Source organism: Psittacula echo (assembly GCF_963264785.1).
Source record: "Psittacula echo genome assembly, chromosome: 2".
NCBI classification, from domain to species: Eukaryota; Metazoa; Chordata; class Aves; order Psittaciformes; family Psittacidae; genus Psittacula; species Psittacula echo.
The window spans coordinates 38,878,701-38,904,725 of record NC_137737.1 but is presented as its reverse complement, the minus strand read 5'-3'; the positions used below and the strand labels follow the sequence as shown (position 1 = coordinate 38,904,725).

The 26,025-nt window shown below is 38.9% G+C and overlaps 1 protein-coding gene across 3 annotated transcripts in view; it reads right to left on the bottom strand.

Moving 5' to 3' along the window:
* The window catches only part of LOC308218076 (macrophage mannose receptor 1-like), a 57,013-nt gene extending 39,366 nt beyond the window's left edge, over positions 1-17,647 (bottom strand). For 2 of the 3 annotated variants that reach the window (XM_080611680.1, XM_080611682.1), the window contains exons 1-6: positions 17,573-17,647; positions 13,416-13,817; positions 11,829-12,002; positions 6,876-7,040; positions 3,300-3,413; positions 815-961 (exon numbers count right to left, since the gene is read on the bottom strand). In XM_080611680.1, the coding sequence (XP_080467806.1) occupies positions 815-961; positions 3,300-3,413; positions 6,876-7,040; positions 11,829-12,002; positions 13,416-13,817; positions 17,573-17,633 (1,063 nt within the window). In that variant the 5' untranslated portion in view covers positions 17,634-17,647. The remainder of the gene's footprint in view (positions 1-814; positions 962-3,299; positions 3,414-6,875; positions 7,041-11,828; positions 12,003-13,415; positions 13,818-17,572) is intronic. The other variant, XM_080611681.1, reaches the window with a different exon arrangement.
* Between the last annotated feature and the right edge of the window lie 8,378 nt (positions 17,648-26,025).

The following is a 26,025-nucleotide window of genomic DNA, read 5'->3' as shown; positions in this document are numbered from 1 at the left end:
TAGAAAATAATGTCAGTGAATTTAAGAGATACTTTTATGTCCTGGCAAGAAAAAGAAACTTGAAAAGAAGAAAAAGAAGAGGTGATGAAACAAAAGAATAAGTTATAAGGTTTTTATAGTACACAGAGAGATAACAAGGATGCAAAAAACTATAAAAACTTATCCCTGTTTTGTCTTTCCTACTTACATTAGGCAAGTGCCAGAATTATACTTCTTCTGAAAAAGTCTGCATATATATATAATTTAAATAATTTCACAAATAAGTTAGGTTTTATGTATATACAAACAATTTTATGTATCTCCATATAAATATGTCAATTTGTAAAACAGATATATAAGATTATTAGCTCTCAAAAGAATTTTTCTTAATTCTCCTAATCCACTACCAACTTGCACTGGCAAACTTACTCTATTCCATAAGCAGTAAAAATGACAGGAAGAAGAAACAGATCAGTTTCACTGAGTATATGGGGCTTCAGATAATTACACTTTTTTTGAAGAAAACATTAAACTATTGCTCTTTTGATTTCATGTACAAAGTCTGAAAGATATGCTTGGTTTTGGAAATGAGAATTCCACCATTTCTGCAACTTAGAACTCAAAGCTACTGAAGAAAGACTGCTACACAGGAAGTAAGGAAGCCAGAACAAAAAGGAAGTACACAATGTTCACTTTTACAGTGAACTTTGGTCAAGCCATAGTCTACAGAGACCTTTAGTTAGCTCTGCCACATATAAGAACAAAAACTTACACGAACTATAAATAAAAAATGCTGGTCATTCATCATTTGTTGGGGATTTATTACCAAACCTACCTGTAGGAATAATGAAAGATTCTAAAGTAGCATTTCCTCGTTTACAAATATAGCCAAGCTTCTGATCGCATTCCCGATTCTCCCACTTAGCACCTTTGCCAGGATTTAGCGCCGCACAAATTTTTCCAGGTTCTGGAGAAGGATGTCCTTAAAAAAGAAAAAAAAAATATAAAAACAAGCAAAACTTCAACAACAACCAAGTGTAAGCACATCATGGTTATCCTCCTAATTACTCTCTAATCTGTTCCATGCTTTAGTTTTAACATACATTAACATATAGGTAACTGTGTTTCTCCACAGTCCCCTAGACTGAACAGTGCAGTTCATTCCCTCAAGAGATAGTTTTTCACAGCGACCACAAGTTGAGATATTTTTCCAGTTCACAGTTTAACAGCCTCTTCACAGATTCAACATCTTGATGGACGGTGTTACAGTGCACCTATTTACTTTGCTTTGTTTGGTTTCCTCTCTGAGACTGTCTAAACTCCAAAGCACAGTCTTTGGGTGAAAAAGCTGTTCAGTAAGCTTGTCAAATTCTGTATGTAATGAAGCAGTAAAGGCAGAAAAATAATAAGTAATTATTTTGCTAATAAGAACTTCTCGTCCACTTGTCTAAACAATATGACAATAGCAGGATATTTGGCTATTTACAGATGAAGATTAGCATTAGCACTAAAGAAACATCTAGAAGAAATGTAGAAGCTGTAGAGCAGAACATATTTCTGCAATAAAGTGGATGAACATTTCAAGATCTGGTCTAATGTGATTAAACTTAACATGGATTTTCTTTCATTTCTCAACACACGACACACTATACTCCGTAACAAACAAGCGTTATGGAGTAAGTACTGCTCAGGAATAAACACAGCAAAACAGTATCTTTTAGTGTGCAAGATTGTTCACTGAAAGTTACCTTATATCATTATCATTTAATTATGATTACATTATGATTATAGTTAGTCCTATATTTGCAGTCGTATCTTCTTCCCATAACAGAAAAAGATATGCTTACTTCAAAGATAGAGATTTAAATTGTTTTAATGCACAACAAAAGTTAAGCTGTTAGGAGTTAGCTATCCAAAATGCCTAACCAGCATAATTTCAATTTAAATGTTGAAAGCTTAGTTCCCATGTTTTTCTGTTATTTGGGGCTAGTGAGATGGAAGAATGTGAAGCTTTCACAAATTCTTTTAAAATATTATAGTAGAACAGCCAGCTCTTGTACATCCAGGGTAATGAGAATGGGATAGAGGTAGGCTGACAAAAATAAAGTCATGAAGGAGATAGCACAAATAGAAAACAGGTTATAGTGCTTTAAGTGTATTATCTTTGAATGAAACTAAGGAACATGAGGAGTTAGATAAACTGAGCCCATTTTAGTTACATCAAAGCCTGTCTAATTCTTTACAGGACAACAGAGAGCTGTCTGCAGTTTTAACAGCCATGAAGAGCTCCCCTTACTGCTTCATCTCACAATCAGTTTTCCCCCACTCTTCATTGCATGCAGATCCCTATCAGTGCACTTGCATGACAGACCTACAAATACCTTCACAGCAACTTGCAGTTCACCCCGTTTGCCTCATGTGCTCACTCCATTGGAGAGCTATTTATAAAGTAGCTTGATTCACTCTTCAGAGCCTACCTATTCAAGAAGGTTGTCCACCTAAAGTACGCTTTTGGCCTTATCTACACAAGGAAGCCACTGTAGGATATGATGAAGCATATGTTTATAGTTACTGCATATTAAATACACGTGGCATGCTCAGTGAAGAGAAAGAAGAGTATTTACACTGCACAGCTTCAGACATCTACTGTAAACTAGTCTCCAAAGGTTTCCTGAATAGCAAACGCAAGGGAACAAAGGTCCTGAAAAAACACACCTTACCACAGGTACTCTGAATAGTAAACCAGAAAAATAACTCATCTTTACTGTGTACACAGATGGCATAGAGACTAGCTTTTTAATAATGGCATCAGAGTGCAACACTGCAACTACAGGCATGCTGTGTGTGGGTTTGCTTCAAAGTAGACTAGCCTAACATGTTCAGTTTGATATGTGATATTGCCATGGCTAGGTAAATCCCAAATTAAAATTAAAATCTAACCTTTAAGCAAATAATAAAAACAAATGGGAAAGCAATTAAAAAAAATAGTCTCACAAATCAAGACACCTATAGCATCAGATTTATTTCTATAGAATTAAAGCAAATTAAGAAGATATACAAATGAAGTGTAAATAGATGACTTCTAAGACTTTCCTCTGCATTTTGAGGCTACAATTTGCATGGTGAATAATAAACTAAGCCTAGTGTGTATCCCCAGCATAAGGGCACTGTTACTCACAGTGGTAACAGCCACACTCAGAATCTTTAAACTTCAAGACAAGCTTGATAATTGCAGGAGAGTACAGTACTAGAAAAGAAATATGTTACACAATGACCAAATCTTTGCCTTTTAAACTGAGTAGCAACATATTTAACCTTACCTGGAACCCAATTTAAGTATCGAAAAGGAGCACCACCAACCCACTGCCATCCACTGTTGAAATTCAAACTGTTCAGACCAAACCAGAGAGCAGAACTCAGTTTGCCAGTCAAACCTAACAGAGACAAAAAAAGATACTGCAAGAACACAGCAAGAGCAAACACTTTCTCCCAAACTTGAGAGCTGAATTCTGGCTAAACCATCTGCTTCTCCTTTTTCCCAGTAGAGGTTTTAGCCTTTTAGTTAAGGTGGCTATGCTAAACCTGCAAAGCACATCATTTTACATGGGTCACTCTACTTTTACAGTTTTCACATTTGTAGGTATAGAGAATTTTGTTACAATCAAAACCAGACACTTCTGCATACTCTTTCTAAACCAGTGATCATAAATACGAAAATAATATTTTTCTTCCATACTTATTAAATCGATAAAGTTCAACAAAGGTCTCAAAAACAAAAATCAACTTTATAACATGAAGCATGAAAAGTTTCCTATTGTGTATTTTCTCTTCCAATAAAATTAACAAGTGAGTTTCAACTTTACATAGAATAAAGTAAAAAAACTGTTTGCATTTTATCAAACTACATTAAAATGCAATAATTCCAAACACCAAACACATCTTGTACATTTTTCAGACTCACAATTTCACTTTAGACAATGATAAGTCAGGCTTCCAAAACCAGTTCCAACTTACTGCTCTAATTCTGAAAAGCACCTAGAAATACCATGCTTATGTATGGTCCTGCTGCATTACCTCTAGTCATTGTTAACCAATTAACCTATCTCTCCCTTTTGTTTAAGACTCAGCTGCCTGACTGCTGATTTTTTTTAATTAAATGTATTTCTGCATAGCTCAAAGAAAATCACTGTGCAATGTGTATCATTTATTTCTGCTTCTACTGATGACATCATACCAGTATGTAGTTTTGCTTTATATATTTTAGTTTGGCACCATGTTAATAAGCAGTACTTGAAGCATGCAAAGGTTAAAAGAAAGGTAGTTAAGCACTGGAAAGGACTGGAATGTCATACCAGAGCCTGATTTGGCCCCAAAACATGAATGTGTTCCAGTACTTCTTCCATACAAACAAGTTGTGGTTAAGACAATCAAGAACTGAGCATGACAGGAAATCCTGGTACTGCCAGGGTAGCTGTAGAATGAAAAACTGATTTTCACATGCATTTGGCAGCTATATGTAATAGTTTTCAATTAAAACACACCTATTAATACCTCACTTCTATATGTTAGTGCCAGATTTCTTCCTTGAGCATTAATTTCACCAATAATTTTATCACACTCAGCAAAATGCTCTGACCAAGTCCTTAAATTGAAAACAAAAGTTTAGACATAACAGACTGTTCATAGCATTAAAAATACATTTATAGTTCACCTAAATTGGAGAAAAATGGTTTTCATGGATGGACTACTAGATGGATAAGGAATTGGCTGGATGTCTGCATCATCCAAAGAGTTACAATCAACGGCTCAGTGCCCAAATGGAAACAAGTTGTATAACTCTAGGGTCTCTTATTGGAGCTGATAGTATTAAATATCTTCATCATTGACATAGCGGGATGGACTGCACCCTCAGCAAGTTTGCAGATGACGCTGAGCTGATGGTTTGCACCATCCCTGGCAGTGTTCAAGGCCAGGTGGACAGAGCCTTGGGTGACACGGTTTAGTGGGAGGTGTCCCTGCCCATGGCAGGGGGGTTGGAACTTGGTAATCTTAAGGTCCTTTCCAACCCTAATTATTCTATGATTCTATGATTGATTCGCTTGAGGCAAGGGATGGCATTCAGAAGGTCTTTGACAGATTTCAGGTGTGGGCACATGTAAACCTCATGAAATTCAACAAGGCCAAGTGCAAGGTCCTGCAAGTGGCCCTGGAAATCCCCAATATCAATATGGACTGGGGGATGAATGGATTGAGAGCAGCCCTGCAGTTCATGACTGGGGGGTACTGGTGGATGAAAAGCTGGACACAAGCCATCAATGTGTGCCTATAGCTCTGAAAGCCAGGCATAGCGTGAACTGCATTGAAGAAGCATGACAAGCAGATCAAGGGAGGGTATTGAAATCACAGAATAGTTAGAGTTGGAAAGGACCTTAAGATCATCTAGTTCCAACTCCCTGCCATGGGCATGGACACCTCACACTAAACCATGCCACCCAAGGCTCTGTCCAACCTGGCCTTGAACACCGCCAGGGATGGAGCATTCACAACCTCCCTGGGCAACCCGTTCCAGTGCCTCACCACCCTTACAGTAAAGAGATTCCTCCTTATATCCAATCTAAACTTCTCAATTCTCCCCCTTTACTCCACTTTGGTGAGATCCCACCTGTAGCACTGTGTCCAGTCCTCAAGTTCCCAGTACAAGAAAAATAGGGACCTGTTAGAGCAGGTCCAGAGGAGGGAAAAAAAAAAATATCATCAGAGGGCTGGAACATCCATCCTGTGTACAATGGCTGAGAGAGTTAGGGTTGTTCAGCTGGAGAAGAGATGGCTCCATCAAAACCATATCATGGCCTTTCAGCATCTACAGGGGACTTTCAAAAAGACTTTAAGACTTTGCAGCAATGCCTGTAGTGACAGGACAAGGGGCAATGGTTCTAAATTGAAGGAGGGTAGATTTTGATTGGACATTTCCTGTGAGGGTGGTGAGACACTGGAACAAGTTGCTCAGGGAGGTTGTGGATTCCCACCACTGGAAGTACTGAAGGCCAAGTTGGAATGGGCTTTGAGTCATCTGTCCTAGTGCAAGATGTCCCCCCCTATGGCAGGGAGGGTGGATTAGATAATCTTTAAATGTCCCTTCCACCTCAAACCATTCTCTAATTCTCTGATTCTATGAACTTACAATGTACATCATATAGTTTATGACATAAACAGTTTTTAATTGAATGTTACATCGTCCAACTGGTGTATCATATCCAAAACATTTTCTAATCTGTTTAATGGATGAATTACTGAACTATTTCATCTGTACACAGACTAAGAAGGTGATGAAGAGGGGGCTCCCCATTGTAGAATCTAGTTTTATTCAAGTACAAATTCTGGAAAGAATTTCCTTGGAGGAAAAGTTTGGAAATTACTTAAAAAAAACACTGATAGAGACTGAAGATAAGAAAAGCTATTTGTGAGTCCTTTTGTCTATTAGTTCTTTCTCTTTCTTTTCATATTATAGCACATACTGATGATACAATGGTTTTAATGAGGTGGGCCAAATATGCTGACTAGTACACAAAACAGGTAGAGCAAAATCTTGGTACCTGCATTTTTGGTTTACAAACTTTTGCATTTTCTTGCATTCCAAAATGCATTTTTTATTACTTACATTACTTAATTGCTGTGGGGGTTGTGTAACTGTAACTTTCTGGCAATACATAATCAGGATAAAATAATCATTATCTGGCCAATTTTCATAGCTGAATCATTCAAGATAACAATTTAAATCTATGAATTACCAGAACTAAACAAATATCAATTTTCAAGATGGAACATGTCATATAAGTGTCACTTTTACACGGATGCACTTCTTTTAAAAAAAAAAAAGATGGGTCATATTACCCTACCTGTCAGGTATGTTTGTTCATGCAGTTCTGTGATGCTTAATAACTCTGCCTTCTGTTGTTGACAACTTTTTCTTGCCTGGTGCCATTTCAGAGCTGCCTCAGAGTTTATCTGGTACTGGACATTTGTTAAAGGATCTGTATTCCACAATAAATCAACACTATTAACTGTAGGGAGAAAAAGAAATACTGTAAGTGATCATAAAGATGGAGCCAGAAAAAATATAGAATGAATTGCATGGCAAAAATACACAAAACCTAAACACTGCTATAGACAACTGGTTTGAAAGGAGCCCTGAGGCTCTCTAATATATTATTAAATCCAGGGCAGAGCTAAACCATGACAGACCTGTTGGACAGTACAAAGGTAATGAAACAAGGTCACCATTTTCTCTCATGTAACAAAGCTGCTGTTTAAGATAGGAAATAAGTGGCTAAAGTCATACTAAAATAGTTGATTTGTCCCTGTGGAGAAAAAGACTGAAAACTTCCAGAACTCATGCTAGCTGAGATATATATCAAGCAGACCACTTTTTTCCCCCCAGTGTTTTTACTGATTTGAGGTATTATTTAAAGTGTCTATGGATCTTCTTACTAGAGGTAATCAACTTGCATTATCAGCATCCATCTCACACTTTCATGTAGTTCCTGATTTGTCTTATGCATGTATCTGACATAAGACCATGCTTTCTTCTCTGCCATGTGACCTAAGAGTGATCTCCAGGATTACCTGACCTTAGCACATTTAGGCAATGCCAAACCAGTGGAAACATTATGCAGCATTAGAAGCAGCCTCAGAAGATACCACACTCCTTTACACTGCTGCAACCTCTCCTGGCTCATCTCAATTGAATCCCAGCAATAAGCAGCAGCAAACAGTGTGATCTTGCTCTGCCAAAAATAGAACCTACAGGAAACCCCAGAAGTGAGCTAAATATCACATAAAGAGATTAAAGTTGCACAACAAAAGCAGAATATAGCAGAGGTCACTGTATGTCTGCTGACAATAGGAAAATGACTGAAATTCCTGCAGCCTGTATCAGAGGTTTTCAAGTTGCAAGCTGTGAAAAAATTGAGAGAAAGAGGTCTTTTCCTTTTCCGAATTCAGAGAGCTCAGAAAATTGAGTGTGCAAATAAAAGGAAAACAGTACAATAAACAAAACTCAAGACAAAGGATGATACATGTTAAATGTCAGCAGGTCAGCAACAAGTTCCACTTTTTCCTGTATTAATTCTGATAGTGTGTAGATAATATGCAGTGCTTCTTTTCTAATTACTCTTATGACAAAAAAAAAATCAAATATAACCTACTGTAATAATGACATTTGCCTAAAAATGGGTACTTTCATCCCATTATCATTATTCACAAACCAACTTCTGTCCAAAATGTTTTATGACTATAAGAAGGCAAAATTTCTTTGCTACTCTATGTTCTACAAGACCATAAATTCCTGTGAACAAGCACAGCCTGGGATGAAAATGAGATTGCAAAAATAGTACAATCTATAATTCAATAAAGAAAACTGTTTCTGACTTGAAATAAAGGGGTTTAGAAATCTTGTACATTAATACAGAGGAAGACGTAAACAAGTCTCGGGCATTCATCCAACCTTCCCCCTCACTCCCCCAGTCTCATAATTTACAGCTGACTTGCATATGGTGCTCTCCTGTAGAACTCTGGTCTTTCTAAACCTTGGAAAATTTGGTTTCAAGATATTTGAGTTCTATGAGATCAAATGCCTTCACAGGGCAGGATTTTGGAAAATCTGTATGATATTGTTTAAAGCTTAGTATCCCCAGTGAAGCCAGAAGATAAATCACTTTTCTGGAACGATATATTTTAGTATCTGAATTAATGTTAAACTACACCTGTCCTTAGTACATGACTGGAAAAAGAAATAAAAGCTGAACTTTATCCTTACACAGATGAATTCAGTACACATCCTTTGTAGACACTCAAATTAGTGAGAACTAGCTATTTCCACTACAATTACTGTCAAAATCCCAGAAGTAAGATATAGTAAATTGGAAAAATTCACCCATGTCTTTGAAAGTTCTCCATCTTTAAAGCAAAGCAAGGCAAAAATGCTTTGAATTTCAGGTATAGCCCTTGACAGACAAGTTCAAATTTACAGGAAAAGCATAAAGTGCTGACCAATGCAGACATTTATGACATTTATAATTTTTCAAATTATAATGACAACATGATTATCATATCAAAATATATTATTTCTCCTGAACTGCGAATGGAAGGTTCTTGAGAGACTTTCATTTCAAAAATGCAAGCTGAAATCTGGCCTTTGACTAGCAGTGACAATAAAATGTTCTTGTTCATTTAGTTATCCATCCAACGCAAGCTGGACTCCCAGTCCAATATCCTCAGAAACTGCATGAATAGAACTATGGCAAACAAAAACTGAATCTAAATTTTGTTAAGTAGCATATAAAATAACTCTCATTGCTTCCTCTCTGAGCATACAGTAGGGAAGGAATCTCATTATAGACACATTACAGTTTATTATATACAGTCTTTACAACTGTATATAACGCTGCCAATAGTAAAAAAGTCCAAATTATACTAAATTTCCTTCACATGCTTATTTTCACTTAGATATCTTTTCTCAAAGTGCTCCTTTCTTTATCTTTCTAGAAAAGTTTGTGACCCAAAGTCAGGTTATGAGTTCCAGACAAATCAGATGAACACAATTAACCCCATATAACTTAGTTGATCAGTTCACCAGGCATTTGAAACAGACATAAAACCACAACAAAAACCCCTTAAAAACAGAAAAATGCGGGAAAATACTGTCATAAAAAAATAAATTCAGTATTTTTGAATTAATACAAAGATGTAAGTGGTAAACGCTCCATCCCTGGCAGTGTTCAAGACCAGGCTGGACAGAGCCTTGGGCAACATGGTCTAGGGTGAGGTGTCCCTGCCCTTGGCAGGGGGGTTGGGACTAGGTGATCTTAAGGTCCTTTCCAACCCTAAAAAATCTATGATTCTATGTAGATTTGTCCAATAATTAACATACCAGGCTAAGACTATTTAAATATTTCCGCATTCTCTGTACTTCTTGTTTCCTTCCTAGTTTTATGCAAGTTTTATGCATAACTTATAAGGCTTTCTAAATTCTTCACAGAAATTCTAGCTCTTTCATTTGTCAAGAAAAAGGCCTTAATGGCCTTTTGCCCTCTTGAATACATCTACAGGCACACTCACTCTCCTGAAGGTCTTAACAGTATGCAACCTGTTTTCTTCTGCAATACCCAGTATATTGCAGTGCAACATACAGCTCAAAAAGACACAGTGTAACCTGCAAAAAACCAGCACTTCCTTGGCTACTAAAAATTGTCTGATGTAGCAACATTTCTCAGTTTGCTCCAGTGGGATTTAGGTTTCTACTGTCATTGTGTCAGCATCTCTTTTTAAAGCACTGAATAAAAGGTCAGTCTCACGATTATGTTACCTCCACGTGTCAGATTTCTTCACTTCTATTGAGTATAATAACTGCTATAAGTATAGTCTTATGCCTTCTTCATTTCAGAAAATATTTGAGAATGAAAAAAAGCAACTGATTCAATTATGATAATTTCAATGTATGTCCAGGCCCTGGGATGAACACCTTGCAACACACTGATGATTTTCATAGCAGCAACTTTACTCCCCTAGGCAGTTTAGGAAACAGCAAACACTTCAATCTTATTAAAGAACCTTACATACAAAGACTTAAGCATTCTATGTTTAAAGGTGCTGTTAAGGTTTACTAACATCACTCTCTCATGCAGTGTATTCCTCTTTCATAGGGCTAAAACTTCTGCTACCACGGCCTGTCTCTCATTAAAATATATGACTCAAACTTGAATATTTTATAGCCAGTACTGAAGAATCAGGAAGGAAACATGCAGATAATCAGCATAAAGCAGCTTTTTCCAAAAACAATCACAGCCATCTGAATGGATTTCCTTGAATTATGCCAAAGAATTAAACAACATTTTAATTATGCCTCCTATTTGCTATACTCAAAGAACGCTAGACAGGTAGCATGTTTAAGTTAATCTTGCATATGCTCTGTAAATGGGATTGATATTCCCAACATGGGTTTAATATCTTGAAAGTAATACTGGCAGATTAAAAAAAACCAAAAAAAAAAAAACCCAGCCATGCAGTTTTTATTTGTGTAAAATAAAAAATGCAACATCCATGGAAATCAGGACATTAATCGTTCATCGTCAAACCGGTTGAGATCAACATGAACTGTTTTCCTCACATCAAAGGAAAGACATAGTTTTCTCTTTAGCTCTGACTGCGGTCAGCTGGAGCTTTACCACAAAACACAGTAATAAAGAAGAAGGGAGGGAGACGTGCTACCTCTCTCAGCATGACAGAAGAAGCAGCAGCTTGCAGACAAAATGCTTAGCGCATATCTTACAGAAGTTCAGAGAAACTGTATTTTATACTCAAACCTGGCAATTTAGAATATAAATACTTCTCATTGATTTTAAATACAGAACTACAATGAAGCATACAGATTTGGGAAATACTGTGATAAGTACAAAGTTCATGTAAGCTCCTTCATGTTTAAAAGGCAAGTTAATCCACAAAGTAGTCTTCATTTTCAGTTAAGCTATGTTCTAGCTTACAATACTGCTGCACAAATTTCTGCATGGCTTTTGCCTATGCTAATGTCACATCTTTACGTCTAATTAACTTTCTATTTAAGTAAATGGTGTAATTACAGATTCCAGCATATGATTAATACGCACAGAGACGTACTTGGTCATTCTTTTTATGCTGAGCCCTGTATTTGCATATTTAAGTAGTTCCTAAAAGGATAACAGGCAGAATGGAGACAGAAAACTGCACCATTTCAGACTGTATTTTGTACAGTAAAGCACATGATAAGAACATCAATGAGTAACAGCACAGCAAAATGATGAACACACAAAACTTACATTTCAATGGGCAAAATCCGTACATCTTGTCAACATCAAAGTCTGAAGTGGTTCCACACCAGAACCAGCCATCTGATCTGCCAGCATTTGTGCAGTCAGCATACCATTTATCACCAAATTTAAAAGGGAATACACAAGGTGCTCCATTGGCATTTCCTTTCACTGTGTAGGTATCTAAGGAGACACAGCAATTTAAAAATGTATGAGCAGTAACAAGCATGTGACATATATCAGTTCAGCTTTATGATCATATTATAGCAAGCAGAGCTTGCTAGCTTAGTATACAAACTGTACTAGAAATGGGACTTTGACAACTATACTCTCTAGGTCTAAGCTGATACCCATGTCCACAATGAGACAACTTTTTATTGCTTAAGGAAACCTGAACTGGACTGGAATGGACTGAACCAAGACAAGCACATTCCCGTGCTAAATTTTGCATGCATAACAGTCAAAAGTATAAAATCCACACATTTAAGCAATTTTCTTTTTAAGCACAAACAACTGCTGATATTTTTGTTAATAACTAGCTCAGTTGCTGACCATTGTAGACAGGGAAGGGCACGTACACATAAACTTGAAAGATACATACCACTAAGTGCTATACTATACCCAAATAAGAGGTCCATTTTTTGCTTTGTCAGAAATATGACTCAATGAAACTTATCAAAGTAACTAAAGCAGTTTGTGCACATATGTATATGCATTCATGAGAGGACATTCAGAGAACACTACTTGACAGGGACTACTAGAAAGGTGACATACCAAAGTCAGTGCCTCATAGACCTGCTGGAAAACAAAGGAGGAAGGAATGGCAGACCATTACTCCATTCCCCCCTGCCTCCTTTTCACATGGTTTGCTTGGCTATGTTTCTTTTATTCTGCATTTAGATGAAGGATAGTACTGTAATCAGCCATTGTGTAAACCACAGAAAATGCATCCAAACCTCCCCCGTGACCATTTCTGTTTATCAAAGAATAATAAATGGGAAGCCAAATGCATTCCCACATACTTATCATAAATATATGTATATATGTACGCAGCTCACACATAATTTTTTCAAATTTAACTACTTAAAGTATATGATTTCTTAACATTTCAGCACCAACTCTGAGACTCACTTCAAACACTTAGGAAGGCATCTTTTATATGCTGAAGCTGAAGATGCCAAGAGTTAACTGAATCCTCACAGCATTATTAATATTTTCTCCCCAAGGAAAAAAAAACATAATCACAGACTATACACTTACACTACATCTTTCTGTACATAAGTATTAAAAGCTATCATTAACTATTATGTAATAGTTATACGCATGTTCTAAATAACCACAGACTTTTTTACCCTCTCCAAATGAATAACTACCATGAATGGTTAATTATCTATCAGATCTTTGACAACTTAGACAAGAAAGCAAAATAAACCCCTCAGAAAACATATAACACACTCAGGTATTGCTGATTTCACCAGAAGACACACTCACTGATCATTAATGAGATGAAGCAAATTCCCCTACACTTCTAGATATTTTAAATAGATACACAGAGAAATGAGTTTGAAATATAGAAATTAATTCACAGAACTTTACCTTCGTAGCCTCGAGAACACAGATCGTCTGTGGTTCCGTAGACTTTCCACCTACTCCATAAACCAGATCCCTTGTACAGCATAATATTCCTTTCCTGTCTGTTTCCATAGTTGAAAAACAAATCTTCCCCTTGGATTGCAAAGAGAGTCTCATTTCTGCATTCCCATCGCTGAAGTTCACTAGCCTTGTCACAAGGATATAGAGTGATCGGAACCCAGTCTTTCTTCGAAGGCACTCCCAAGCACAATTTGAATGCTACGCTCATAAGCTGGTGATCTGAGACCCACCTGAATTTTTGTGACTCATTTTCTTGAACGCAAGGAGCAATAGTCACTGAATTAGAACTTAGAGCTAGTACACAGCGCTTGTGTTCTTCGTTATATATTAAAAAGATGCTAGTATCTGCAAGACAAAAACCACAGGAATCATTTGGTTTGACGTAATCTTGCCTACTATCTAAATGAACCTGGACATTACTCATGGGGTTAAAATCTGTTCAGCAAAAGGAGATATGGTAGCCCTGTGGCCTACACCTTTTAAAGTAACCATAGAATGCACCTAGTTCAGATGTGAGGCCATTTCAAATACTTTGCTTCAGTGGAAGTATCCACATTCAAAAGTGCGAGGCAGCAGAGATGCAGATCTAATGTCTCCTGTAGCATTAAAGCACAGGTTAAAGAGAAGATTAAAAAATGCACTCATGGTATTATTCCAAGCTGCACCCATGCAAGTTACTGAAACAGGGGAGTGCATACACCATGCACTGCAGATCCTGACTATGAGCACTCCACGCAGCACTGGCTCCTTGTTCCTGGCTCCCAGACATGAGGACATGACAACAGCCACTAAGTTCTTCAGGCTCCATTTCCCCACCTTGAAGAGTTCTGTTCCCATATGCTCTGCTAAAATCCTCAAAGTCTTAACTGACAGGAAGCATAATTTTTTAAACCTTATACACAAGCTACCTGTAGGGCTAGAACAGCATATTCATTTTTCACTCTGCTGCAGTTGTCAGTGATTTCTTTTTCCTTTCTTCCATTTCTCCAGTTTGAATGAAACAATGACAACAATGGGATTTGCCATCATCAGGTATGCCTCTTAATAACTTACAAAAATCTCTCCGAGGCTCTTCGTAGCTCCCAAGGTTGTTCCTCCCCCTGTGCTTCACAGCACTCATTTTCATGTATTCAAGGTTTATTTCAAAATCATAATCATTAGAAAAGTTTTCAGCGTCTGTTACACTTGAATGTGCTATGGAGTGCAACATTTCTGAGCTGGTCTTGCCCAAAGACTGAGAATTTCTACTCTCTGATCCCCTTGAGACACATTTTAACACACTAACTTAATAGTTCTCTCTGATACTGGTTCGCAGAATGTCACAGGATGCCCAAGGTCTTAAAACTATATTTTAACTGGGCTACAAGCTAAGAAAGAGGAATACTACTTATATGACTCTGGGGATTGAAGTTAATTAAGAAATATTTTGGTGTATGATTACCAAATTAAACAAATTATATAATAGTGAAATATTTAAGGAGAAAACAGGTTAACCACAGAAAATTTTCTCTGCTGAGGCTCCAGTGTGGAAATAATCATACTTTTACGCAGAAGAACAACCACCTGGGAATAAATAACCTCTCTCTCACAGAACAAGCTGACCTACACTTATCTCATCCATGGTTCAGTTTCCTTCTCCTGTCCTTTGGCTTCCAACCCACTGGGAGGTAGCGCAAAACTGATGAGCACTGGACAGAAATTGCTCCCTTTTGCCAATCTGTTTTACTCACAGACAATACAAGGAAATGTATAATTATCATTCCTGGTGATAAGTTTTTTATTCCTCTTTTCTACTAGCATTTAGCACAATGTTACTGTAAACTGATATATGCAATGCTTGCAATTCTCCTTTTCCTGAAATCTTATTTAAAGTTCCTGGGTAAAAGAGACATCAGGCATGTGTAGAAAACACTGCCTGATCTTTCAAACTCCTAAAATTGTATTTGTCATCTAAAAAACATTCCTTATTTTATGCAGCTTATAGTCTTAAGGAGAGGATGTTATGCACGTAAGAAAGGTAGCCCAAAGTCAAAAGCCTGGATTGCTACGCTCAAGCCTGAAAAGGAGTAGAATTGTGGCTTCAGAAACAAGATTAGAAAGGTGAAAAAAAAAAAAAAGTCTGGCTGCAGGTGTGGGGTGAAGACAAATCTTTAGCCCTCTGCTATTCTGACTGCATATTTACCAAGTGTTAGCAACATGGAAAACACAACATTCTTATACAAGGATTCTTATACAAGGGCCCCAGCACACACAGGGCTCTGACAGGGACTATTATAAAGGTAAGCAGCTAAAGAGGCAACATAGCCAAGCAGGCATTGAGAATGAGTTGGCACCAAAACATAACAGAACAGGAGGTAGCAGGCTGCAGGAGCAGCTGTGGCTGAGAGTATAATTGCAGGATTTCCTTCCCCTCAGAGCTGCTCTTGTCTCATACATGACTATGCAGCAGACTTGTAGCATGGTCCTCTATTCCTCTAGTTTACAGCTTCATTTCTGTGTTCGCTTTGCCTGATTGGACACAAAAGGGGACTCCCATACAGCATTTTCTGTGTAAGTTATTAGGTAGTCTAGAAGAATATGAAACAAGCCAGGTATTTGTGCAACACTTCCTATGCCCTGCCAACTCTTCTCCATAAACACCTATCACTCCTGTCAACATGAAGAGTTGTATCTGTAAAATGGGCTCAGCAGAATTACTCGTATAACCATCAACTGTGTTTCACTGTTATGTAGCAGCATTTTTATACAGCTCCTATAGCAAGGTGCCATTCCTCACTATAGATGAGCTGTAGGTGGTACACTTAAAGGTCCATCACAGCATGATCATTGAAACCTACCCCTGGAAGGAGGCTCTTTAAAATACAAAGGCACATGCCAGGCATAGGAGCCAACTTACCTCACCATTATAAGCCATTCAGGGACATCTAGAATCTTTTCCCTCAAAATGTCCCAAGTAGGTCTTGTGAGAATTTTTCTCACAGGCTTTCATTATTCTCCACCCACCACAATGTGACTATTTGCCTAACTTTGGCCCCAGCTTATATCTGAAGAATTGTGCCAAGTACTGTAAAATCTCTCTGGCCAAGTATCTTTCCCATATATTTCCAGTATGCCAAGGTACCTTCACATTCTGCAACATTTGCAAACTATCACAGACTGTGCAAGTGTAAATCAAGCAGTAACTCATGAAGCAGCTGAAGCATTACCAGTGTTAAACACTAATGGAGAGCACCAGAAGAGAACACCAAAAGCCAGAAACAAGAGGGGGGGGGTGCAATGAGGCAGCAAGCAGGTAGGTTGAGTGTCTTCTTCATGGAGAAATGGAGAATGGCCTACAGCGTTTGCTGATAATTACACAAAGCGAAGAAGGCAGTGCCATGAAGTTTAGTTTTAGCAGATCTCAAACTGGGGAGTGGATGATGTTTTGAGTGAGAGTTTTGTAAGGGTCAATGCAAAACTTCCACTGAAAAAATAGCTGTGTGCTGGAAATTATGGTAATTTCAGAGAGAGCAAGCACAAGCTCCAGGTTTCAACAAGAAACACAGCTTTCACCTGTTTTAACAGCTCTAAATATACCAATTCCTCAGCTACATTAACATCACCTCAGGAAAGCCATCTGACAAAATCAGGTCCCCAGACCCATAGAGGACCAAAGGACTGGAAGAAAGGGAAGCCCCAACACCAAGCCCTCCCACAAACCTCAGTGGTGAGAAACCACCTGGGGTAAAGCTGGGTGATGGTGCTAAACTGATCAGGGACTGAGTCCCCAAAGCAGTGGGGTAAACTGAGGCACTGCTGGCGACAGCCCTGTTTGGCATTCACAATGCCATGGGCACCCAAAAGGCCACCTCCTTGGGCACCTTTGCTCACCGGACACCTCAGGGTGTGGGTGAGGAGAGGCAGGCAGCTGAGGGAGGGCTCGAGGGGAGGTTTCCCTCAGGCAGCACCGAGGGGGTTAAAATGGCCGCAGCTTCTCCACCTGCACGGACTCTTCCCACACCACCGCCCTCATCCCCCAGGTCAGGCTTGGTTAAGTGCCCGCCGCGACCCCGTTCTGTTTTCGGCACGTCTCCTCCCGCACAGCCCCTGCGGGCACTTACCCAGCAGCGGAAAAACCCGGGGGAGAAGTGCGAGGAGAAGCAGGAGCAGGGAGGGAGCCATCGCCGCAGCTTCGCCCGCGGCTCCCCGCCGCTGAGCAGAGGGCTTCCCGCCGGGCAGGTCCTCCGCACTTGTGAAGGGCTGGTGGATCAGGGGAAAGCTCTGGGCTCGAAATGATAAGGAAATATCCTGTCACATGGGGCGTTTTGAAATAACAGGAATTCGCTGTTCAAACTTTGCTTTCCTAAGCTGATTTTTTCCCCCCTCAGCGGAGGGAAGAGCCTCCTTCCAGGAACATGCAGGTGATAAAGTGGTGATAGCTGAGAGGAAGGCTGTTTTTCTCGTTGTTGCCGTTGGTGGTTTGGGGGTTTTTATCCGCTCTGCGCCCCTGACAGTGTTGCACGTGGGTCAGTGGTTTGTTTTCCAAGAAAACTAGCCAAACCCGTGCCAAGGGAGCAGGACATCTCCCTCCTTTCCTCCTGAGGGGAAGCCAAGTCTCAAACGGAACCCCTGCTCGAACGACCGGGTTTCTCCCGAGGGTGAGGGCTGCAGAAGTAGCAGAGACCTACTTTTGGGGATCCCGGACTTTGCTTCCTCCATCTCCTCCCTCAGTTCCCCCATCACACTGGCGAGCAGGTGGCTCCAGAGCAGGGAGGCGGCCGGGACGGAACGCAGGGAGCGCAGCCTGTGCTCGGGGCAGCGGGGCTAAGCGAGAGCCGGGGGAGGGGGGAGGGATGCACGGGCTTAAAATCTCTTAACGAGGTGTTTTCTGAGCTCAAATAAACGAAATCAAACAGATTTTTATTTATTTATTTATTTATCATTTATTCTCGTGGCTGTGGTGGCTGTACCTGCTGTTAACAGGATACGAGTCTTGCTTGTGAATTGATGTGAGAACAAACAGAACTTTGCTTGCTCGCTGGTTTTTCACAAACTGAAGCACCTAGGTGGGTGGGATTAAATAACCTTTATGAAAAGGTGCTGTAGAGCACAATCTGCCTTGAGTTTTTTACAGCTTTTTGCTGTGCTGGGTAGGAGACTTTCCTGTGTGCTTTTTTGTGGGGAGCAGTAACTTATTCCTTAGAGGTTGTTACCAATATACAGTCCAAAGGGTTCCAAATGGATTTAAATCATAAGTCATACTGCTGGTTTATGTATAGAGGCCTTTGTAACATAAGGGACTTGAGCATAGTGATACAACATACCTGAATATGCAAAGCATCAAATTTAACCATTTGTAATAATAAATAAACAATAAAGCATGTCATAACAGCAGCTTTCCCTGTAATGTCATGCACTCAAAAATCTCTGGTAAGTGTTAATAATCTCCAAAAGCCTCCCTGCTGGAAGTTCTGGATGGAAAAGTAGAACACATCCAGGGAAACACCTAGGTGAGATTAGTATGGAAGGACTGAGAAGGTACTTCAACAGTATTTATTATTAGAGGAGAAGAACTGATGAAGTCCAAGCTCATTTAAAGTCAATTATGAGAGTCACATTAACATCAGAAGGGATTCCAGCCAGGCACTTCAGCTGTGCTAGGCCCTCCTGTAGACTACGTGCAGGGAGTGAAGAGGAAGTGCTTCATAATTTCTCCTGACATCTGTGGACCCATGTAAAGGTCAGGAACAGCCTGGCCCGGGGACAGGAGGTGGGAAGTATTTCATCCACAATCGGCAATGTTCTGTATAATTATGTTGATGAATTCTCATCTGGGAAACTTCACCTCTTGCTGCAGGACATGGTAGATATTTATTATTCAGTATTTGCAATGGCCCTTATGCTGAACAACTAAAAGATCCAAGCGCTTGCACTGAGGAAATTACAGCTAACAGTCATTGTACAATTCAGAAATTAAGAATTCTTCAAAAGATTCAGGCATTCAAATCGTGTATGAAAAGTGGTTTTAGACATGGAAGAAAAAAGTATTTTCCTAAGTCACCTTAATATTTGTTTACATATTTATTTTACTAGCAGTTAACAGCTGGAAGCCCAGGAAGGCATCTAGTGCTGGAAGGAACAATTGAGAAGATAGAGAATAATTTTGCTGTCAGAACAATAATGTCAAGAACAAAATGTCAAGAATACTTCTGTTTGTAAGATGGTCACTGAAAGTTTGTATTCTTTTAACCCAAGATAAACAGAAGGGAGACACTGTATGAAGTTCAGTCTGAATGTAAGTACAACTGCTACAAAAGTCTTTAGATTAAACCCAGATGATTCAAAAGGCAAAGAGGGCTGTACATAATTTAAGTGCGTATACGTGTCACACAAATAGGCAAAAAAACAGAAGCGAGTAGATGAGTAGTTATACCTATTTGGCAGTCAGTGGCTGTACCAGGAATGAACCATACTCTGAAGTAACAGAAGCAACTGTATTAGGCCATTCTTGGAGAGTCTCAAAACTGAACTGGACAAGGAGCTGAGCAACCTGATCTAAATTTCAAGTTAGCCCTGCTCTGGGGAGGGGGCCGTACTAGATGAGTTCCAGAGGTACCTTTCAACTAAAATGAGACATCAGAAGAGCTACATCCAAGGCAAGCATTCCAGCCTTTCTTGGGATCTGTGCCTCATCAAATTAGCTCCCTTCCTGATCTGAAAACTGCCATTTTTCTCATTGTCCTTTGCACATACTAGAGATACCGGCTCTTCAAAACCATTTTGATATATACACACGTGCCTAAAGCAGCACAGGTCTCAATAAGCTTGTTCTCATAACCTCCACATCCCATCTGCAGCATGCTCCTCTACAATTATGCCTGGATCTGGCTTGCTGTTTGGGAATCATCACACAAATACATGAATCAAACACTGATCTGATCTAGTCCAACAGATTTTTGCTGTTTTGAGACAAAAGGGTTCAGCAAATTCTCAGGCTACAGAGATTTGTAGGCAAATAGTTACCAGAAGTTCAATCTTCTAAATAACTAATGGCAGGATACATGCCCTATTTAGACATATGTTTTCATCTCTCCCTGGATAGCAAGCCAGCTGCCATTTACATTTGGAACAGGAAGGCCTAAATTCCTTTGAAACAGGTCAGACCCTCTCTGCTTCTGGCACATCTAGTACTTGCAAGTGGTGACTCTTCCTAGCAAAATACCCTGAAATCCTGAAGTCACAGTGGCCCTTGACTTTGATAGTGAACAGAAGGATGCAAAGTTCAGTCTAAATGAAATCATATCCCAACCTGAAACATAATATGCCTGTTTTGTTTGTGTTGAAGTAAAACAACTCGATTGGTTCTTTCATATTTGCATCGAAGATGGGTTTTGATGGTTTTGTATGGGAACCTGTATCTCTCAGAAAGCATTCTGTAGTTTTCTATACATTTGTAATGTTTGCATGGTCATACATTATAAACACATATACATATACATTATAAACACAAACACATACACATATACATTATAAACACAAACTCAAGGGAGTTTTGATGCTAGAATGAGTTACCCATAATGGAAGACTCAAGAACAAAATGTGCATTGTTTGCATCCTCACTATTATCACAATACCTATACTATATTGAGAAGCTCCATAAACAAGACACTGAGCAGAGGGAAAAAATGAACTGGGGAATTGGCAAAGTGAATATTTCATTTTTATGCAAATCAGATTCCTGTGAAATGTTATTCAAAAAATATTTTGAAGTTTCTAATTTCTAAAAACCAAATATAATGAAATGTTTTAGAAAGGAAAACAAGCAAGGCTTCAATATCTGTCACCAGAGAACCTTTACCTAGCAAAAGTCCCTTGAGGATACCATTAATATCATGTACAATATTCATTTTAAATCCAACTAATGCAGTCTTCAATCTGTGCTTTAAATTAAAAAAAAAAAATAAAAAAATCCAGCATTCTGCCTTTACTACAAAGCAAGTATGTTGTTGGTCCTTGCATATACTTTAACTGCTTCATGACTATACGTAGCTATTGGAATGTACATATACATGCACAATTTCTAACATTTCAAGTTCAGTTCATGCTCAAACCACACTATGAAAATAAAGAAAAATGTCCACACCCTTGCATTTCTCGTTGCTTACAGCTACAATGTCACCTGCATAGTTAAAGTCATGGTAAATACAGCCCAAAGTTTTCTGATGCTCAGGACGAGTAAAGAAATTCTAGGTTTCTGCTTTCTGTACCATAGAGGAGACTCAAATGGCAAAGAAGGGAAGATCTGTGGCTGTAGAACACCCAGTGTGCCTATACATATCCTGTCATGTACCTTTTATTAGTTCTAATTTGATTTTTCCATGGTATTATACTACATCATGTTTCAGAAGTACAGCTAGGTATTGGATTGTGGGGTGGGGACTGTTCCATATAAAATGCATGCAAGAGTCCTTAATTATAAGGTGCTCACATCTTAAATCAGCATATTTTGTTAGAGGCTACTCAGTGAATAGAGCCAATGCTTGATATCCCAAACTGCTTGTGAGATGTCAAGTTGTAAATGCTTTCTCTCTTGGTATGGTGTATTACACTCTTATTCTGTGAACACTGGGGTAGTTTATATGTAACAAGCAAGGGAGTTTTGATGCTAGAATGAGTTACCCATAATGGAAGCCTATAAACATTACAGTGTTTCATTAGTCATCCTAGAGTATTTAAACAAACATTGTCACACTGTTGCATGATTTTGGAGAGTTAGCTTTCTAGAAGATTGTATTCTTGTAAAGAGATAATTAAAGTTAGACTCTGTACTGGTTTTGGCTGGGATTGTGTTAATTTTCTTCCTGGCAGCTCAGATGGGGCTATGTTCTGGATTTAGGACCAAAACCTGCTAAGTGAAACATCTCTGTGTTGATAACACAAGGCTGCTCCAAAGGGCTATTCCACACTTTGTGGTGTCATGCTCAGCAATAAAGGCTGAAGAAAGGAGGAGTAAGAGGTGATGTTTGGAGTTATGGTGTCTGTCTTCCCAAGGCCTTGCTTACCTTGGGAAGTAGCTGAACACCTCCCTTTTGGTGGGATGTAGTGAATTAAGTCCTTATTTTGCTTTCCTTGCACACACAGCTTTTTGCTTTACCTATTTAACTGTCTTTATCTTAACCCACAGATTTTCTTACTTTTACTGTTTTGATTCTCTCCCACATCCCGCTGCAGGGGAGTGAGTAAGCAGCTGCATGGGGCTTTGCAGCTGTCTGGGGTTAAACCACGACATAGACTAAAACATTATTTATGATGATCATTTCAAGAACTTTACTATTCTATACATTTTAACTAGTATATAGGAATTGGAGAATTTAGCTTTATTTAAACCATAATCTTTCAGGGGTCAAGAGGAATTAAAAGCTAAGAGGAAAAACACAGAAATCATGAATCTTCTCCAAGAATTTTCAATGTCAGACAAACTAAATGTAACTATAAAACTGAGGAAAAATTATAGCGCTGTTGCATATGAACTAAAAAAAAGCAAGACACAAGCCTATGGGTACTGACCAACAGTCACCAGACCTGATTTCAAATGTAGCTAAGGCTGAAACAGACATCTTTGTTCCATACAGGAGCTGTATGAAGAAGGGTTATGAAAACTTTCAGCACTTTTCCATCTCATCTCTTGCTTTGCAAGGCTTAAACTCATCCTGTTGATTTCTGCAGGCACACAGAAATGACAATAGGAACAGTGAACCAAACACTGCATAAGAAGAATCCATTTCAAAACTGGTTTTACAATACCAGCATCTCACAAGAAATTTTGACCACTGGTCAGGAAAAAGACCCACAATCTAAAGCACTACCAAGAAAGTTCGCCTTAAATCACACCAAAAAATCTCCTCTAAATACCCAAGTGTGCTCAGCTCACCTACACAACCCCTAAGGCAGCAGTGCAATCATCCTACCCTCCCTTCGCTGTCAGTGGAGAGAAATAGAGGAACAATTCGGATCTCATACCTTTCATGAACACGTCAGATGTCCCTTCTTACCTAACTTGAGCCTGGGAGTGCAGTCATCACTAGGATACATGTTTCATTATGCTAAGAAAAGCAATAGAATAAATATTAAATCTGAATAGCCGTTTTGGTTTTCTCAAGGCAGTACCTCAAGTCTCTGTCGTGAAGCCCTACATGCTTTTCTTTTTAAAAAAATAAAACTTTTTTTTAATTACTTTTTTACCCTTCAGTTGTCCAGCATAAAGCAAATGTGATTAACTTCATTTTTCTATCATCTGCCTACAAGCTATGTCAGGTATCTGTTGTACGGGAAGAAAATTGCTCACCACTGATTTGGGAGGCAAGTACCTTAGTTCACTCCCAGAATAGAATTGCTCTGAAACATGAAATCCATGTTGCAATTCCCCTCTAGCCAGGATGCAGAAAGGGAATGCCACTGGAGTAATCATGGTTTGCTCTTCACAGTCTATTAAGCTTTCGCTCCCATTTTGTAATAACAAAGCACTCCTAAGTGATAATTGTGGCAATTTTGTTTTAGTTACAATGCTCTGCATGGCAAAGAGCTGTACACAACCAGAGCAGTGGGACCCATGATGCTGTTATCTGCACAAGAAATGATTGTAAAGCTCCGGGCTGACATTTCTCATTTTTCCAGGGACTGTAAGTCTTCTTCTCAATTAACAAAATGAATACACATCTTAATCCCCCTCATAACTTTACAAGTACACCAGCGATCTCTAAGTTTTCTTCATGTGTAATAATAACCAACTATGTGGATATTGTTGCAGAGTCCAAGGTCAGCAAAATTTGTAACTCAGTGGGAGTTGAGCAGAGCACACCTTGGAATTAATGTAATGCCATAACATATGGATACCTGTTAATACCCTTGAGCTGTATACTCAGTTCTAGTTATTTGTCATAGTTAAAAAGAGACAGCAGAAATGTGGCAGTTCACAGGTGAAAGAGTGTTTAATAAGGAATGAAGGTATTTTTTTACCAGGAAATAGGGTGTTTTAGGAATGACAGGCAAAAGCAGAGAAGAGGGTTATTTTGGGGTTTCTTTAACTTTCCTTCAAATAATACAATTTTGGCTGAAATCGTAGGCCACACTCCTTAACTCCTTAACCACAACTCTGACCCTGTCACACTGGAACAGGAATACTATGGCATTCCTACAAGTATTAAGGAGAGTACTATTCTTTTGGCAACTATTCTGTTGGATAGAAGTTGAGCAACACAGCAGTATTCTTTATTATAAATAGGAGTCTACATCCATGGTCAGTATGCCAGTAAGTCTATGCCATCATGAGTATTAGTCCATGATGGCTACAGGAGTGAAGTACTGAACAGATGTGACAGAGGAGTTGTATTGGAAAACAGGAAACAGTTTTCAGTTCAATTTCCCAAAGAACTATGAAACAAAAACATGAGTAAAAAGGTTCATATTTTTATTGAAAAATTGATATTGCCCCTAATATTAGTCGCATTATTTTTATAGGAGTTTAAACATATGCCAACCTCAAGTTTTGGAAGCGTTATCCATGGTATAGGGTTTATCCATGGACAGAATATTAGATTTTTGGAAGGAAATATACCTAGTTTTGCTAAATGCACTGAGAGTTGCAGTCACATCTACAATACCATGTTCAAACCTCCTGTTTTATTCAGTGCAGTCCTTAAGCCTGTGCTGGCTGGAATTACTTTCACCATTTTTTTTTCACCAGCAAATGAACCCAGTAAAATTGAAATATTATTAAATATTATGTAAGCTAAGCAGTCACTGAGTACATATTATTGCATTTTCAGTGTAGTAGGGGGAAAAATGAAATTTTATTTTACAAAACATTAAATTTCATTCTAATTTCAACAGCAGGATTTTGAGGGGGGTTTTTTTGGTAGTATTTCCTGCAGAACAGAATAAAATTTCCATGCCTCAGTTCATTCTTTGCCAGAGCAGACAAAGCTTCTCTCCCGGTGACTTCCCTTCAGGCCAGGACCAGAACCGTAAGGTGGCCCTCTGCCACCTTGTGTTTTGCTCATTAATGAGCTGGGTTTTTCCCTCCTGAGAACGACCAAGTTTGATAATGATGTTTTTACTTGACATTGTTTAGTCACCAAAAAACGTCATTTTGATTAGTCCAAAACTATTTATTCATTCAGGCTCACCAAGTTTGTTTGAAAAGTGATTGTCATGCTGGATTCACAAGACAGGGTGACTCATTAGACCACAGCAGGGTGCGTTAGATCTGGGCACGTGTACAGTGGCAGATGCCTCCCACGGTGGATTTCAGATCTCTACAGCACATGTCCTGTCACTGCTGCATCGCCCAGGAACACTGCCAGTTCTACTGAACACACAGTTCTCCATCATCCACTCCCGAGTACCTAACTTAGTGATCCCGTGTTTCACTTTATTTCTGCCTTCACTCCCTTGCCCTTACAATGAGATACTTACTACCTCCCTCTACTTAACAGAGGAGCAAATGTAGTGATGTGTACGTTGAGTATTGAATATAATAAAATTTATGATCCAGAAAGTGGCTGAGACAGTCTCA